The 13,965-nt window shown below is 38.5% G+C and overlaps 1 protein-coding gene across 3 annotated transcripts in view; it reads left to right on the top strand.

Moving 5' to 3' along the window:
• Nucleotides 1–13,965, top strand: part of ATP6V1H (ATPase H+ transporting V1 subunit H) — a 145,407-nt gene that overhangs the window by 16,278 nt on the left and 115,164 nt on the right. For 2 of the 3 annotated variants that reach the window (XM_059392851.1, XM_059392852.1), the window contains exons 5-7: nt 5,691–5,804; nt 6,632–6,736; nt 10,027–10,080. In XM_059392851.1, the coding sequence (XP_059248834.1) occupies nt 5,691–5,804; nt 6,632–6,736; nt 10,027–10,080 (273 nt within the window). The remainder of the gene's footprint in view (nt 1–5,690; nt 5,805–6,631; nt 6,737–10,026; nt 10,081–13,965) is intronic. The other variant, XM_059392853.1, reaches the window with a different exon arrangement.

Raw genomic sequence — 13,965 nt, 5'->3', positions numbered from 1 at the left:
AAATGATCTGTCCATTCCTGTGAGTGAGGTGTTAAAGTACCCTAGTATTATTATATTGTTATCAGTGAGTTTCTTTATGTTTGTTACTAATTTATTTCTGTATTTAGCTGTTCACAAGTAGGGGATAAATATTTACTATTGTTAGACCTTCTTGATGGATAGAACCTTTTATTATGATATAGTGCTCTTCTTTATCTCTTGGTACAGTCTTTGATTTACAAATCTAGTTTGTCTGCTAAAAGTATGACTAGCCCAGCTTTCTCTTGATATTCATTAGCATGATAGATTGTTGTTCACCCTTTCACTTTCACCTGGAGGTGTCTTTGGGTCTAAAATGAGATCTCTTGTAAGCAGTATTTTGATAGGCCTTGTTTTTTTTTAATCCATTCTGATACCCTGTATCTTTTGATTGGAGCACTGAGTCATTTTACATTCAGAGCAGTTATTGGTAGATATAAAATTAGTGCCACCTGTAAAGTTGCTATTCCTGTGGATTTTGTCTGTTCCTTTCTAGTCTTTGTTGCTTTTGGTCTCTCTTGTCCACTCAAAGGGCTCCTTTTAATATTTCCAGAGCTGCTTTAGTGTTCACGAACTTCTTTAGTTTTTACTTATCTTGGAAACTCTGTATTTCTCCTGTTGTGAATGACAGCCTTGCTAGGTAAAGTATTCTTGGCTGCATACTTTTCCCATTCAGCACATTGAATATATCATGCCACTGCTTTCTGGCCTGCCAGATTTCCATGGATAGGTCTCTGCTAACCTTATGTGTTCAACTTTGTCGGTTATAAGGACCTTCTGTCCCTAACTGATTTCCAGAATTCTCTCTTTATCTTTGTATTTTGCAAGTTTTACTGTGCTGTATCTTGGTGTTGACCTGTTTTTGTTGGTTTTGAGGGGAGTTCTCTGTGCCTCTTTCAACTTGAATGACTATTTCCTTCCCCAGATTAGGGAAATTCTCAGCCGTGTTCGTTCAAATAAACCTTCTATCCCTTTTTCTTGTTCTTCTGGGACTCCTGTGATACAGATATAGATATTACTGTGCTTTGAGGAATCTCTGAGTTCCTGAGGTCTATATTTTTGATCTAATAGTTTTCTTTCCCTCTTCTTTTCATCTTCATTATTTTCCTTAATTTTATCTTCTGTATTATCTATTTGATCCTCTGCTTCTTCCATTCTCATTGTGATTACATCCAGTTGGTTCTGTATCTCAGTGATAGCCTTTATTTCTGCCTGACTGGTTTTTAGGTCTTTATCTCTGCAGCCAGGGTTTTTCTGGTGTCTTCTATGCTTCTTTCAAACCCTGCTAGTATCCTTATGACTGTTGTTCTAAATTCTTGTTTGGATATATTGATAATATCTGTTTTGAGTAATTCCCTGGCTGTGATTTCTTCTTGTCATTATGTCTAGGTTTCTTTCTTTTGCATATTATGAAAGCTTGTTATGCTTCCTGCTCATGAGAGTAATACTGTATTAGAAAGGGGTAATACACTGTCTAGGGCCTGGAGCTTAAGGGGGTGATTCTGGTATATGGGTGATTTTGGTGTATGCTGTGTGGACTCTGATGTTGTCTTTTGGTAGTTCTATACCACAGGTCGGTACTCTGTACAGAGTTCTTCCTGCTTGGACCTTTAACTAAGTGTGCTTTGATTTGTTTAAGTCTGATTTTAAAAAAAGGATTCTGATTCAAGAACAGAGAAAAGGAAAAGGAAAAAAAAAGCAAACAGACAAATAGAAACCATAAGCCTGATTCTAAGGAATAAGAAAGAAGGAAAAAAGAAAAGAAAAAGAAAACAAAACCTGATCCAAAAAATGAGAAAAGGAAAGAAACAAACCAACAAATGAACAAAAAAACCTAAACCTTATATCAAAGAAAAAAGAAAAAAAGAAAATGAATAAAAAATTAAATAAAAAATAAAAAGTAAAGTAAGTAAAAATAAATAAATAAATTAAAAAAAAAAAAAAGAAAGCCTTGTTCTCGTACCACCAGAACTGAAGCTGATTCTTTGGAGCACTCTGTGATTGGTAGGCTTGTCACACACGGGGGCCTGTGTTAGTCTTCTGAGGGAGAAGCCTGCTGGGCTGGCTCACAGTCACATTTGACATTGTAAGGATGCCCTTGCTGGGTGCAGGGGTGTGGGGTTTGGTGTAGGGGACTCCAGCCTCCACTGGAGGCACTGTGTTTCTCTCTGAAGTCCTATGGTGCTGGTGGGCTGGGTGTGTGTGAGTGTATATGTTTGGAAAAATGGTGCTACTCTACCCTCTTGTCCCCCAGAAGGGGAACTCACAGCCACTGTTGTTTACGAAGTCCTCACAGTATAGTGAACAGTCTTTCCTTGTGTGTCCCTGGCTTTTGTCAGACCCCTGCCCTCAACCTCTCTGTGCTTGGGCATGCCTGGCATCATGGTTCTGTGTTTTAGCTCTGGCCAGGGACTGGGATTCAAAACTCCAAATCTTAAAGGGCCAGGCAAGACTCAGACCCTCTCCCTTACCCCATAGTAGAGAGCCTCCTGGTACACCTTGTTCCATTCTGTCCCAGAAAAGCAGTCTCAGGGCTTATGCAGGGTGGCTGGAGTCTGTTGTGCCCCAGGAAAAGCTGAAGACCAGGTTTTCTGTCCTCTGTGTACACATCTCTCTGCCTGATGAGTGTTGCTTGGTGGGCCTTTCCTCTTTAAAGTCAATAGATAGCCTCTTCCAAGTGTACTCAGGACGGGGAGTGTTCTCTCTTAGTGCAATCCAGGAGTTCCCCACATTGCAGCATCTTTTGCGAACCCTACATGCTGCTTGCTCCCCTGCTCTCACTCTCCCTGACTTCCCTACACCAAAAGGGCTGCCTCCCTTTCAGGGCACCATGGCTTTTCTCTCTCCTACTTCATGTCTTTGAACTTTGCATCAGCCATGTTCTGTCTGAAGAGTTCTACAACTGAAGAGGGTGTAGGAGCTACCTCCCACCAAATTATTTGTAACTAGTTATAAGTTATTCAACACAATTTGAAGTGACAGAACCTTAAAACCCCAGTCTCAAGGGTTGGGAGCCTTAAATCCATTACCAAGGGAATCAGCAAAGAGGGTATTGATCGGGAGGAGAGAAAATTGGTAGGGTTGGTCTTTAAATATCCCCAAATTTAGTGTTTGTGTTTCCTTCAGTTATAGTTTCCATTTCTAAAATACTCTAAATCACAGAGTCCTGGGGGCACCTGGGTGGCTTTGTTGATGAAGTGTCTGCCTTGGGCTCAGGTCCTGATCCCAGGGTCCTGGTTTGGAGCCCCGCATCAGGTTCCCTGCTCAGCTAAGGAGCCTGTTTCTCCCTCTCCCTCCACCCCCTGCCTCATGCTCTCTCTTGTACTCTCTCAAATAAATAAATAAAATCTTAAAAAAAAGTTAAGTTGTGCAAATTTTCTTAATCCTCTGATCAAAATGATTTGGTTGATTTAGCTGTGTTGGAGCCATGAGGCTGGCTTAGAGTGCCTTGCTGCTCTGCCATCTTAACTCCTCCTCTGTAAGATATGTTTTTAAGCAGGAATTGAAACCACAAAACCACTTTCTTGACTACAAAGTCAAGAAAAATGAATTTTTTTAAAAGATTTTATTTACTGGTCATCTGGATGGCTCAGTGGGTTAAGCTTCTGCTTTCAGCTAAGGTCATGATCTCAGGGTCCTGGGATCGAGTCCTGTTCAGCAGGGAGCCTGCTTTTTCCTCCCCACCCCGCCTGCCTCTCTGCCTACTTGTGATCTCTCTGTGTCAAATAAATTAATAAAATCTTTAAAAGAAAGATTTTATTTACTTACTTGAGAGAGCGAGCAAGAGAGAGCAGGGGATGGGGTAGAGGGGGAGGGAGAGAGAGAATCTCAAGCAGAATCCCTGCTGAGTGGGGAGCACCATGTGGGGTTCGATCTCACAACTCTGAAATTGACCTGAGCTGAAATCAAGAGTCAGAGAGTTTTCTTAAAAAAGTTTTTATTTGGGTGCCTGGGTGGCTCAGTGGATTAAGCCGCTGCCTTCGGCTCAGGTCATGATCTCAGGGTTCTGGGATCGAGTCCCGCATCGGGCTCTCTGCTCAGCGGGGAGCCTGCTTCCCCTTCTCTCTCTCTGCCTGCCTCTCTGTCTACTGTGATCTCTCTCTGTCAAATGAATAAAATCTTTAAAAAAAAAAAGTTTTTATTTATTTGACAGAGACAGAACGAGGGAGAGAACACAAATAGGGGGAGTGGGAGAAGCAGGCTTCCCGCTAAGCGGGGAGCTCAATGTGGGGCTTGATCTCTGGACTCTGAGATGATGACCTGAGCTGAAGGCAGACGCTTAATGACTGAGCCACTCAGGCACCCCAAGAGTCAGAGACTTAATTGACTGAATCACCCAGACACCTCAAGGGAGATGAATTTTAAACTTATTTAAAATGCAAAAATATTTTCTGTTCTTTCTGTATGTAGTCTACTTTGTTCAGTTACGTGCAATGATATTACAGTTTTAACTTGGGAAATAACACACCAATGGAGTAAATGATGACCTATCCAAATTTTGAGTCCTTGATAAAATCATTGTAACTTGCAATTGTTATTTTGAATAATAAATGATTCATTACTTAGAGATGTTAGTCTCTTCCTCAAATAGGTACCTGTTAGCAGACCAAGATTAAAAACAATATATTTAAAAAGAATTAAGTGTTGATCTGAAAAATTATTGTTTATGTGGGGTTTTTTTTTGTGCTTTTACCAAAGTTGCTACTTAGAACTATATTCATTTAGTGAATCAGAAAGTATATTTGAGCCAGTGAAAGGCAGGTAAAATTTAGGTGAGAGGTAGAGTATGCTTGTTTTGGGCTAAGAATTACTTGTTTTTCAAATCCTCTGTCTTTCTGCTAGTGTTATATGCTGTTTTTTTGATATCTTTATCTGCCCTGATTTTTCTATCATAATATTTAGGAGTAACCTGATTTTATTTGTGTGGAAAAAACATTGGGAAGGGTAGGTCAGAGGTGCAGGCTCAGATTAAATGTAATTTAGATGCTACATCCTGCAGGGTTGAGATCTGCTAGCTTGGCTCACTTGACTTAAAGCTAATCACAATAATTGAAGGTGATTTTATTTTATTTTATATATATATGTTTTTAATTTTTTAAATTTATTTTCAGCATAACAGTATTCATTGTTTTTGCACCACACCCAGTGCTCCATGCACTCCGTGCCCTCTCCAATACCCACCACCTGGTTCCCCCAACCACCCACACCCCGTCCCTTCAAAACCCTCAGATTGTTTTTCAGAGTCCATAGTCTCTCATGGTTTATTTTATATTTTTAAAGTTTTACTTGTTTATTAGAGAAGGAGAGAGAGCATGCACCTGCGCATGTGCTTGTGCTGGTGGGGAGGGGTGGAGGGAGAGGGAGAGAGAGAATCTCAAGCAGACTCCTCACTGAGTATGAAGCCCAAAGTAGGGCTCGATCTCACAACCCTGAGATTATGACCTGAGCCAAAATCAAGAGTCAGGTGCTTAACTGACTGAGCCACCTAGGCCCTTCCCAAAGGTGATTTTATTTTTAAAGTACGTATGCCTGCCCCCCTCATCACCCTGGACCCATAATAACAACTGGAGGAAGAAAATCACACTGACTGATGGGACACAGAATGAAAGGTTGAGAAGCAGTGCACAGTAGTATAATGCATTCCGATTAATGATATGTCTTTTCTTTTTTAGGAAAATCACCAGCGGGTTAGTATTTTCTTTGACTATGCTAAACGCAGCAAGAACACTGCCTGGTCCTACTTTCTGCCAATGTTGAATCGGCAGGATCTCTTCACTGTTCATATGGTAAATTTTGAATTGATCAAATTTCTGATTTGGGGAAGAAACACATGTGGGCTGTTCATGACTTGGTAATGTCCCAGTTCCCAGAGGAGTAAAGGCTGTAATGTTAATTTTTCAAAGCAGTGTTTCCTTATTGATGGTTAGTAGTGTGGGGATATTGGGAAGACAGAGGAGATGGAGTTGCTTTGATACAGTTAAAGTTTTGTAGGGTATTTGTAGAGTTCATTAGCATAAAGGTCTTTGCTAGATTGCATGCAAAAAGAGCTTTAGATTGTGATAGGATTAACCTATGTTTTGCTATAGAAGTAAAATTTTGTTTAGAAGTAGCCACTGTGCTTAATTTTTATTTTAATTTAGTAATTACTTGTTCTTTTAATATCTTAAACAGACTTCTGTTTTAAACTTACCCTGAAAGACTATCTTTGGAAGGCTTAATTAACACTGAACAGTCTTTTATGGAGTATAGAGAAGGTATGAGAGAAGAGTTGAGAGAGTAAATCTTTGTATAAGCCTTTTCTATTCCCAGCGTGGAGTGGGCTGCAGTAGCGGAGCTCCTGAGGCTGTTCATTTCAGTAGATGTCTTTAAAGTTTTCAAATCAAGAACCGCTGTTAGTAAAACATTTTTGAGCATGTGAAAGGAACTATTTAAAAATATATTTTGACTGTATTGCAAAATATATTTTTAAAAATGAAATACAAACTTATTTGGAAGGAGTTGAATATTGAAAAAAAAATCACAGCAAAGTGGTTGTGAGTCCTGCTTTTAAAGGTATATGATGTGATTTTAGAATCAACCAATGTAGTATTCAAATACATTTCTTATTTTTCAGGCAGCAAGAATTATTGCAAAGTTAGCAGCTTGGGGGAAGGAACTAATGGAAGGCAGTGACTTAAATTACTATTTCAATTGGATAAAAACTCAGCTGAGTTCACAGGTAAAAGACACTTTTTTTTTTTTTAGTATCTTTGAAGGGATGTGACACCCATATTCAGCTATTCGGGAAATTACAAAAAAGTTATATTAAAATTATGCCATTTTGAACTTGATAAGTAAGTCAGACTACTCTCAGGTATGGTAGTATGCTTCACTTTTTCTTTCATTGACTAGCTTCAACTCATACCTTTCTGTCTTCTGCCACTTGGGATTTTCCTTTCATGCTTTTCAGTGGGCAAGGAGTCTCTTCCTCCCAGGTGGCTGCCAAGCTCACATAAGTGGAAGAACTGAGAGGAGTTGCACATTCCAGACAGCATACTCATGTAAGGCTTGTAAGAAGGAAAAAGGAAACAGTATAGCAGGATACAGAGTGTTGGCAAGCTTCAGACTGAGAGACTTCAGGTGCAGCTCCCATGTCTGCCTTGGAGACTCTGAACTTTCAGGATTTGTGCAGGAAATCTTGGGTTTGGGGAGAGCTCTTCATAAGTTTCTAGTGAGATCGTTAATGTCCTCTGGTCACAAAACCAGGCCAAGCTGTCTGACTTGTTACACCAGTAAACAAACTATCTCTGGGCGCTGTCAGGGGAGTTTTACAGACAGCACATTACACAGATCATTGATCAATCAATCCAGTTGTTCTGGTCTTTCTCAAGAGTCCATACCAGGCTTCCAGGTGCCCCCAGGTAAGCCTGGAGCTGCTGGGTACAGCTGCGAGGTAACCATTGCACAGTGGCACCTTCCCAGGATTTACTGTCACTTAGAACATTTGGTCCTAAGGTTAAACATGAAGCCTGCTTAGTGGTCATCTTGGTTGCTTTCAGACCTCTCTAGCTCTACTTCTCCATGAAGAAAATAACTTGGTGGTTAAATGATGGGGAAAATGACAGGTTTTCTGTTTTTGTCTGCATGGTTCCCTGGGACAGGCAAAAGGTAGGACACTTATGGTGGCTCAGTGGTTCTTTCTTTTAGGCTTCCAGTGACTAATATTAGTGGTAAGGGGGAACTGGGAGTGATCTCAGAAAGGGAATGAAATGAAGGTGGGTGGGGAAGGAGTATTCTGGGGGAGAAAGCATAAAAGAGAATGGGATTTTGGTGTGGGAATGTCTTATGTGAGGAATGGGACCAGGAAAATAATATAGGTACTTAGTACATTGTAATAGTGTTCGATTACAAATAAATGTCTGTTTGAAATAAATTTTTGTAATTCAGATTTCAGGTGACATTATAATAGATTTTAATTTGAGACATAGGAGAGACACCATGACATTTACTTGGTTTACTTTTTGTTTTATCGTTGCTTGCCTTTTTGGGGAAATCTAATTGTCTTTTATATTTGAATAGGGATATTTTGGAGTGTATTGAACATTATTATTTTTTATGTCAATAGCATAAATCTTAACTGTATGGCTTAGGTTTTTTTTTTTTTTTAAGATTTATTTATTTTAGAGAAAGAGAACTTGAGAGCAGGGGGAGGGGCAGAAGGAGAAGGAGAGGAGAAGCAGACTCTGTTGAGAAGCAAACTCTGTTGAGCGTGGAGCCTGTTGCAGAACTCGATCCTACAATCCGAGTTAAAACCAAGAGCTGGATGCTTAACTGACTACTTGAGACATAGGCACCATGGCTTAGTTTTCAAAGGTATTTTTACAAGAGCCACAAATTTGTGGATTTTACTGAATTTGTGAAGTATTTAAAAAACATACTTAGAACATGAAAAATAGGTGTGTGAAGATGAGCTTTTAAATTTCTAGGTGTGTATCATATAGGGTCAGAATGCTTAACCTTCCCCCTACCCCTTTTTTTCTTTTTTGAAATTAGTTCTTCATTTGAACAACTTCAGTCTGTTTTTGCGTTAGCTTTATGGTAATGGTAATGAGGCTGTGTTGTAACTGGATTCATAAAATGAAAATTGGTAGGAAAGAATGTATACTGTAGCTTGCCACTAACATTTTGGGTTGTTTCATCTTAGATTTTCCCTCACAAGAATAACATTTATATTGTGCCTTGCAGATGATTTATTACTTTTGGAATGATTAACTATGTTATAACTGTGTCCAAGAATTGGGGGAAATATCTTTATCATCAGTAGTGGAAGCAAAATATTTCATTGTCTAGAACAGTCTTTATTAGAACAGAGCTTCTTGGTATTAGATAAATACTTTAAAAGACCTTTTCTTTATCTTTCTGGTGCATTCTTCTTATCATCAAGTCTTTGGCTTTAAGTAGTTCTGGTTCAGTGTTTCTGCTTTCCAAGTCCTGCTACAAAGTGACTCTTCAGGGTGCTTAGGCCCCTTCTGGCTTTGCCTCTCAGAGTCTGGTCACTGCTTCTGCTAGGATCTGAATTGCCCTGTCTCTTTTGCTGTGGGCAGATACTTATTCCATAGCTTTCTATCAGGATCAAATTACAGACTTCTTGTTTAAGGAATGAAACCTAGGATTATTTGGCATTCTGTTTGCTGTTTTGCTTAAATGTCACGTGATGGCACTAGATCTCTTTTTCTCTATTGTTAGTGTTTTCTCCCTCATAAAAAGAACCACAATTTCATAATTTTAATAGAAATAAACTTTCAAATGTCCAAATTAATTGCAAGTTTCGATATTTTGTTGACTTTATAGTGACATTTAAGAGCTTTTTCTTTTTTGGTAGTTTAAGCATTCTCTATGGGTTGCAGGTGGCCTCATGCCTGGCAATTAGTAGATACTAAATAAAATCAGTTTGAGTAAAACTAAATGAAAATTTCCTTTCAGAAATTCATTACTACTTTTCTCTTGTACATTCAGCCTTTGGCTTTCTACCTTAACTTTTCTTCATTCATTTTTATATATCATTTAGACATTATATAACATGTGAAGTTCTGATTGTCATTATAACTTGCTAGGATTGCTGTTGATAATCTAAGTTCTGTGTAGAATCTTCCCATTACTAGACATCTATTTTAAAAGCTTTGCCACAAAATATATTGTAGATGGTTCAGTTTAAGATGGTCTTCTTCCTTGAAAAACAATTCAGTAAGTAAATTCTGAGACTTGGAAATTTGTACCAGCTTCACTTACGAAATTTAGTGGAGCTTAGTATTCAGTTTATTATTGTTCCATTTTTAATTAAGTTGTCTGGAAGACTGTAATATTTAGAATATTTTGTGTCATCCCCATGCTTTTTATTAGTTGATGATACTCCATTAAGTAGGATTAGGAAAAAAAATTATAAAATTTGCTTAGCTCCCTTTCATAAGCTGATAAATTAGGATAAAATTAAAAACAAAACTAAGTAATAAGTTATTTATTTCGTAATAGAAACTGCGTGGTAGCGGTGTCGCTGTTGAAACAGGAACAGTCTCTTCAAGTGATGTAAGTATATTCCTTCTTAATTCACTGGCCTCCTAACACCATGAATATAAGTTATTTTGAGTCATTTAAAATTTTAAAGATGTTTACTAGTTCCCCAAATGTAAAACCATATTAACCTTCAGTTAGGTTAATAGCATTGTAAAAACTCTATATTTATGTATATATAAATATTTATGGTCTGTTGGTAGACAGGAGACTTGCTCTTCCCTGTTGCTCTTCTTTTCAGGTCCCCTTATCTTAGACCTGAGAATCAAGGCAAGAGTCTGAATTCAGATGTACAGCTGGAGTGAGAAATCATAAAGTTACTTACTCTCTTCATGCTTTCATTGTTTGATAACCTGTCCAACATCTGCTTAACAGATATGTGAACAGTGTGTCAAGGAGTTGGAAACATTTCAGTTTCCTGATGGGATAAAGCTCATTACTTGCACAGTGTTGTTCAAGGCTTTATGTAGGGTATATGTTGGGCAGAACCCCTACCTGCCCTTTTTTTGGCCTAACTCTCCCCACATTTTTGTAGAGCCCAAAGGGTAAAGGTTAAAATTAATCACGTCTCCCCAAGTTTCCTTCTTGGTTGGACTTATCTTCCCCATTTGGGAGCAGTTTATCTTTGTTATATTTTGAATACTTCAAGAACTGGCAATAAGTTTGGACAAGTAAGGGTTGGCATGATTAGAGCTAATTGAGAATAAGAGAGGGAAAAAAGAAAGAAATGTAGGTGAGGTGCATCTATCTTCATTAGTGGGAAATATCTCTGGGAAACTGGAAGGCATCTTCAGAGGGTGGTGTCTCCCACCCGCCTGTGGTAGACCTAAATAAAGCTGTGTAGGAGCCATTTCATATCCATATTAATTAACAGTACTTCTGTAATCAGCATGGAATATATCTGTTTGTGTGCTCTGACACTGGAGGTGACAGCAGAACCCATTTTCAAAGCCAAAAGCAGGGCTTCTCTTGGGGCAGGTATTGAAGGACTTGACAAATAGTGTGTTAGGCCAGAAAATGGCTGTTAACCTTCTGAAGAGGAATCAGAACAAGGTGTAGAACTACATGAACAATCTTGGGGTCAGAGTGGGGTAAGGAGGTGATAGGTTGGAAGTCTAGATATTCAGTCATAAGCGCATGTTTAAATTGAGAATCTTTTATTTTATGACTTGAGTTTTTACAGGTTTGAAATTCTGAAGAATAATTTAATTCATGTTTTGGAGTTATTGATAAATTTTTAAAAAGGTATTTAAAGAATTATGTATCTTATAAATTTGAGTGATTAACGTGTTTGTAAATTATTAAAGCTTACATAATGAGTAATGTTCTTTTCTGAAAAACATGAATATGATGTTCTTTTCTGTCCAGTGTATTTGAAAAATAAAACTAATTAATTGAATTGGCATACATTAGTCAAAGTGGTTTACCTGGTAGACTCCTACACATACATCCCAAGCAGAATTAGCATCAGAGGTAATAGTAGGTAAGGAAAAGATGACCTTTGAGTTTTGACCTTCTTCCCTTTCATACCCTTCAAACTTTAAACATACTTGCTGTCTCGTCCTGAAGGTTCTTACTTTTGCTGATGGCTATCTACTTGGAAAGCAGACTTTGATAAGTTGAGCGTAACGTGGTAGCTTCTGCTCTGATATGATTTAATAGGGCAATCTGAATTGGTAACTAATATTGAGCTCTTATTATGTGCTCGGCACAGTTTTATTCATTTACATTTACATCTCCTTGAAATATTCATACTTCCTCTCTTGACTTAGGTCTTACTGTAAGCCACATTGTATAGATGTGAGCAGTGAGGCTGCGCAGAATGGCAATACAGTTTTTGTGAAGTCATTCAATTAATGAGTGGCAAAAACCCCAAAGGAAAGAATTGTTTGCCAAGAGAATTCCTTTTGAGGCAATAGAAGTTGCAGTTGGGCCTTTAGGCATTATCCAAGTTGCATAGCTTTCTCAGACATGTAAAAATATTGGTATTATATTTTAAAAATCCCTTTCAGTTTTCTAAGAGCATAGAAAAGCAGTTTGGGGGACGCCTGGGTGGCTCAGTGGGTTAAGCCTCTGCCTTTGGCTCAGGTCATGATCTCAGGCTCCTGGGATCAAGCCCCACATAGGGCTCTCTGCTCAGCAGGGAGCCTGCTTCTTCCTCTCTCTCTGCCTGCCTCTCTGCCTACTTGTGATCTCTCTCTGTCAAATAAATAAATAAATCTTAAAAAAAAAAAAAAAAAAGAAAAGAAAAGCAGTTTGGGAAGTTGCATTACACGATATTGCCACTTGATGTCAGTGTAAAACAGACACAAGTTTTATCCTGCAAAATGTGAAATAAGAATCATTCAATAGTCTTACCTTTAAAATGGTCACGGAAGCATCATTGTAAGTTATGAGTGGATCATTAAAAACGTTTTTATTTAAGTGATGTTATATAAGTAGACTTTCATTAGCAGGCATTATGTTGTTTTTGCCTGGAGATGAAAATAATAAATGATACCAAATCTTAACACACTTGCCTTAAGCTGCTCAGTTCTTTCCTGTCTGATGTGAGTATTATAAGTCCTCTGAGAAAGCTGCACAGCTGTGAACATTGATTAGTGCTGATCCCCTGATAAGAAGATGAATACGGTGATCTCTCAGAGGCTTTGCAGCATTTAGAAAGAATCTGGGAATTTCTTGTTTGTTTCTTTTCTTTTTCTTCTGTCCAGCTTCACTTAAACTTGTGTAGGAAGAACCAAGGTGATTCCCCATCTGACTGTGTCCTGATCTCTGTCTATGTTGTGGATACAGTTTGGCATTAGTTACTACTAGATAAACATCGTTTCATTGATAGTAAGTAAAGTTGATGAAGTTGCCAGGTTCTCATTATTTCTTCTTGCATTTTAATGTTCTGGAGCAGTTCTGTCCGTCAGGACTTTCCATGATGTTGGAACTTTCCATTATGGTAGCCACTGTGTGGCTATTGAGGACTTGGAAAGGTGGCAAGTGAGGAAATAAATTTTCAATTTTGTTTAGTTTTTTTAAATCAAAATATATGTCACGCACCATAAAATCCATTCATTTGCAGTTCAGTAGGTTTTAGTATAGTTACAGAGTTGTGCAGCTCTTATCACAATCTAATTTTATAACATTTTTAACACCTCAGAAAGACAACCCTGTACACATTAATAGTTATTCCTCATTCCTGCTCCCCACTCCCAACTGGCAACCACTGGTCCCCTGTCTCTCTTTCTCTTTCTGTCTCTTCTGGCCATTTCATAAAAGTAAAGCACATGGAGTGTGGTGGTTGTCTATGACTGGCTTTTCTTTTTTTAAAATTTTTAATTAACATGTAATGTATTATTAGCCCCAGGGGTACAGGTCTGTGGATCACCAGGTTTACACACTTCACGGCACTCACATACGCTCCCCAGTGTCCATAACCCAGCCACCTTCTCCCTACCCCCCTCCCCCAGCAACCCTCATTTTGTTTTGTGAGATTAAGAGTCTCTTATGGTTTGTCTCCCTCTTGATCCCATCTTGTTTCATTTTTTTTCCCTACCCCCTAAGCCCCCCATGTTGCTTCTCAAATTCTTCATATCAGGGAGGTCTTATGATAATTGTCTTTTTCTGATTAACTTACTTCACTCAGTATAATTCCCTTTAGTTCCATCCACTTGGTTGCAAAAGGCCAGATTTCGTTTCTTCTGATGGCTGCATAGTGTTCCATTGTGTATATATACCACATCTTCTTTATCCATTCATCTGTTGATGGACATCTAGGTTCTTTCCATAGTTTGGCTGTTGTGGACATTGCTGCTATAAACATTCGGGTGCACATGCCCCTTCGGATCACTAGTTTGTATCTTTAGGGTAAATACCCAGTAGTGTGATTGCTGGGTCATAGTGTAGCTCTAT

Source organism: Mustela nigripes, chromosome 3 (assembly GCF_022355385.1).
Source record: "Mustela nigripes isolate SB6536 chromosome 3, MUSNIG.SB6536, whole genome shotgun sequence".
Lineage (NCBI taxonomy): Eukaryota > Metazoa > Chordata > Mammalia > Carnivora > Mustelidae > Mustela > Mustela nigripes.
Note: the sequence above shows the minus strand (reverse complement) of the source record. Positions and strands in the feature narration are given on the sequence as shown.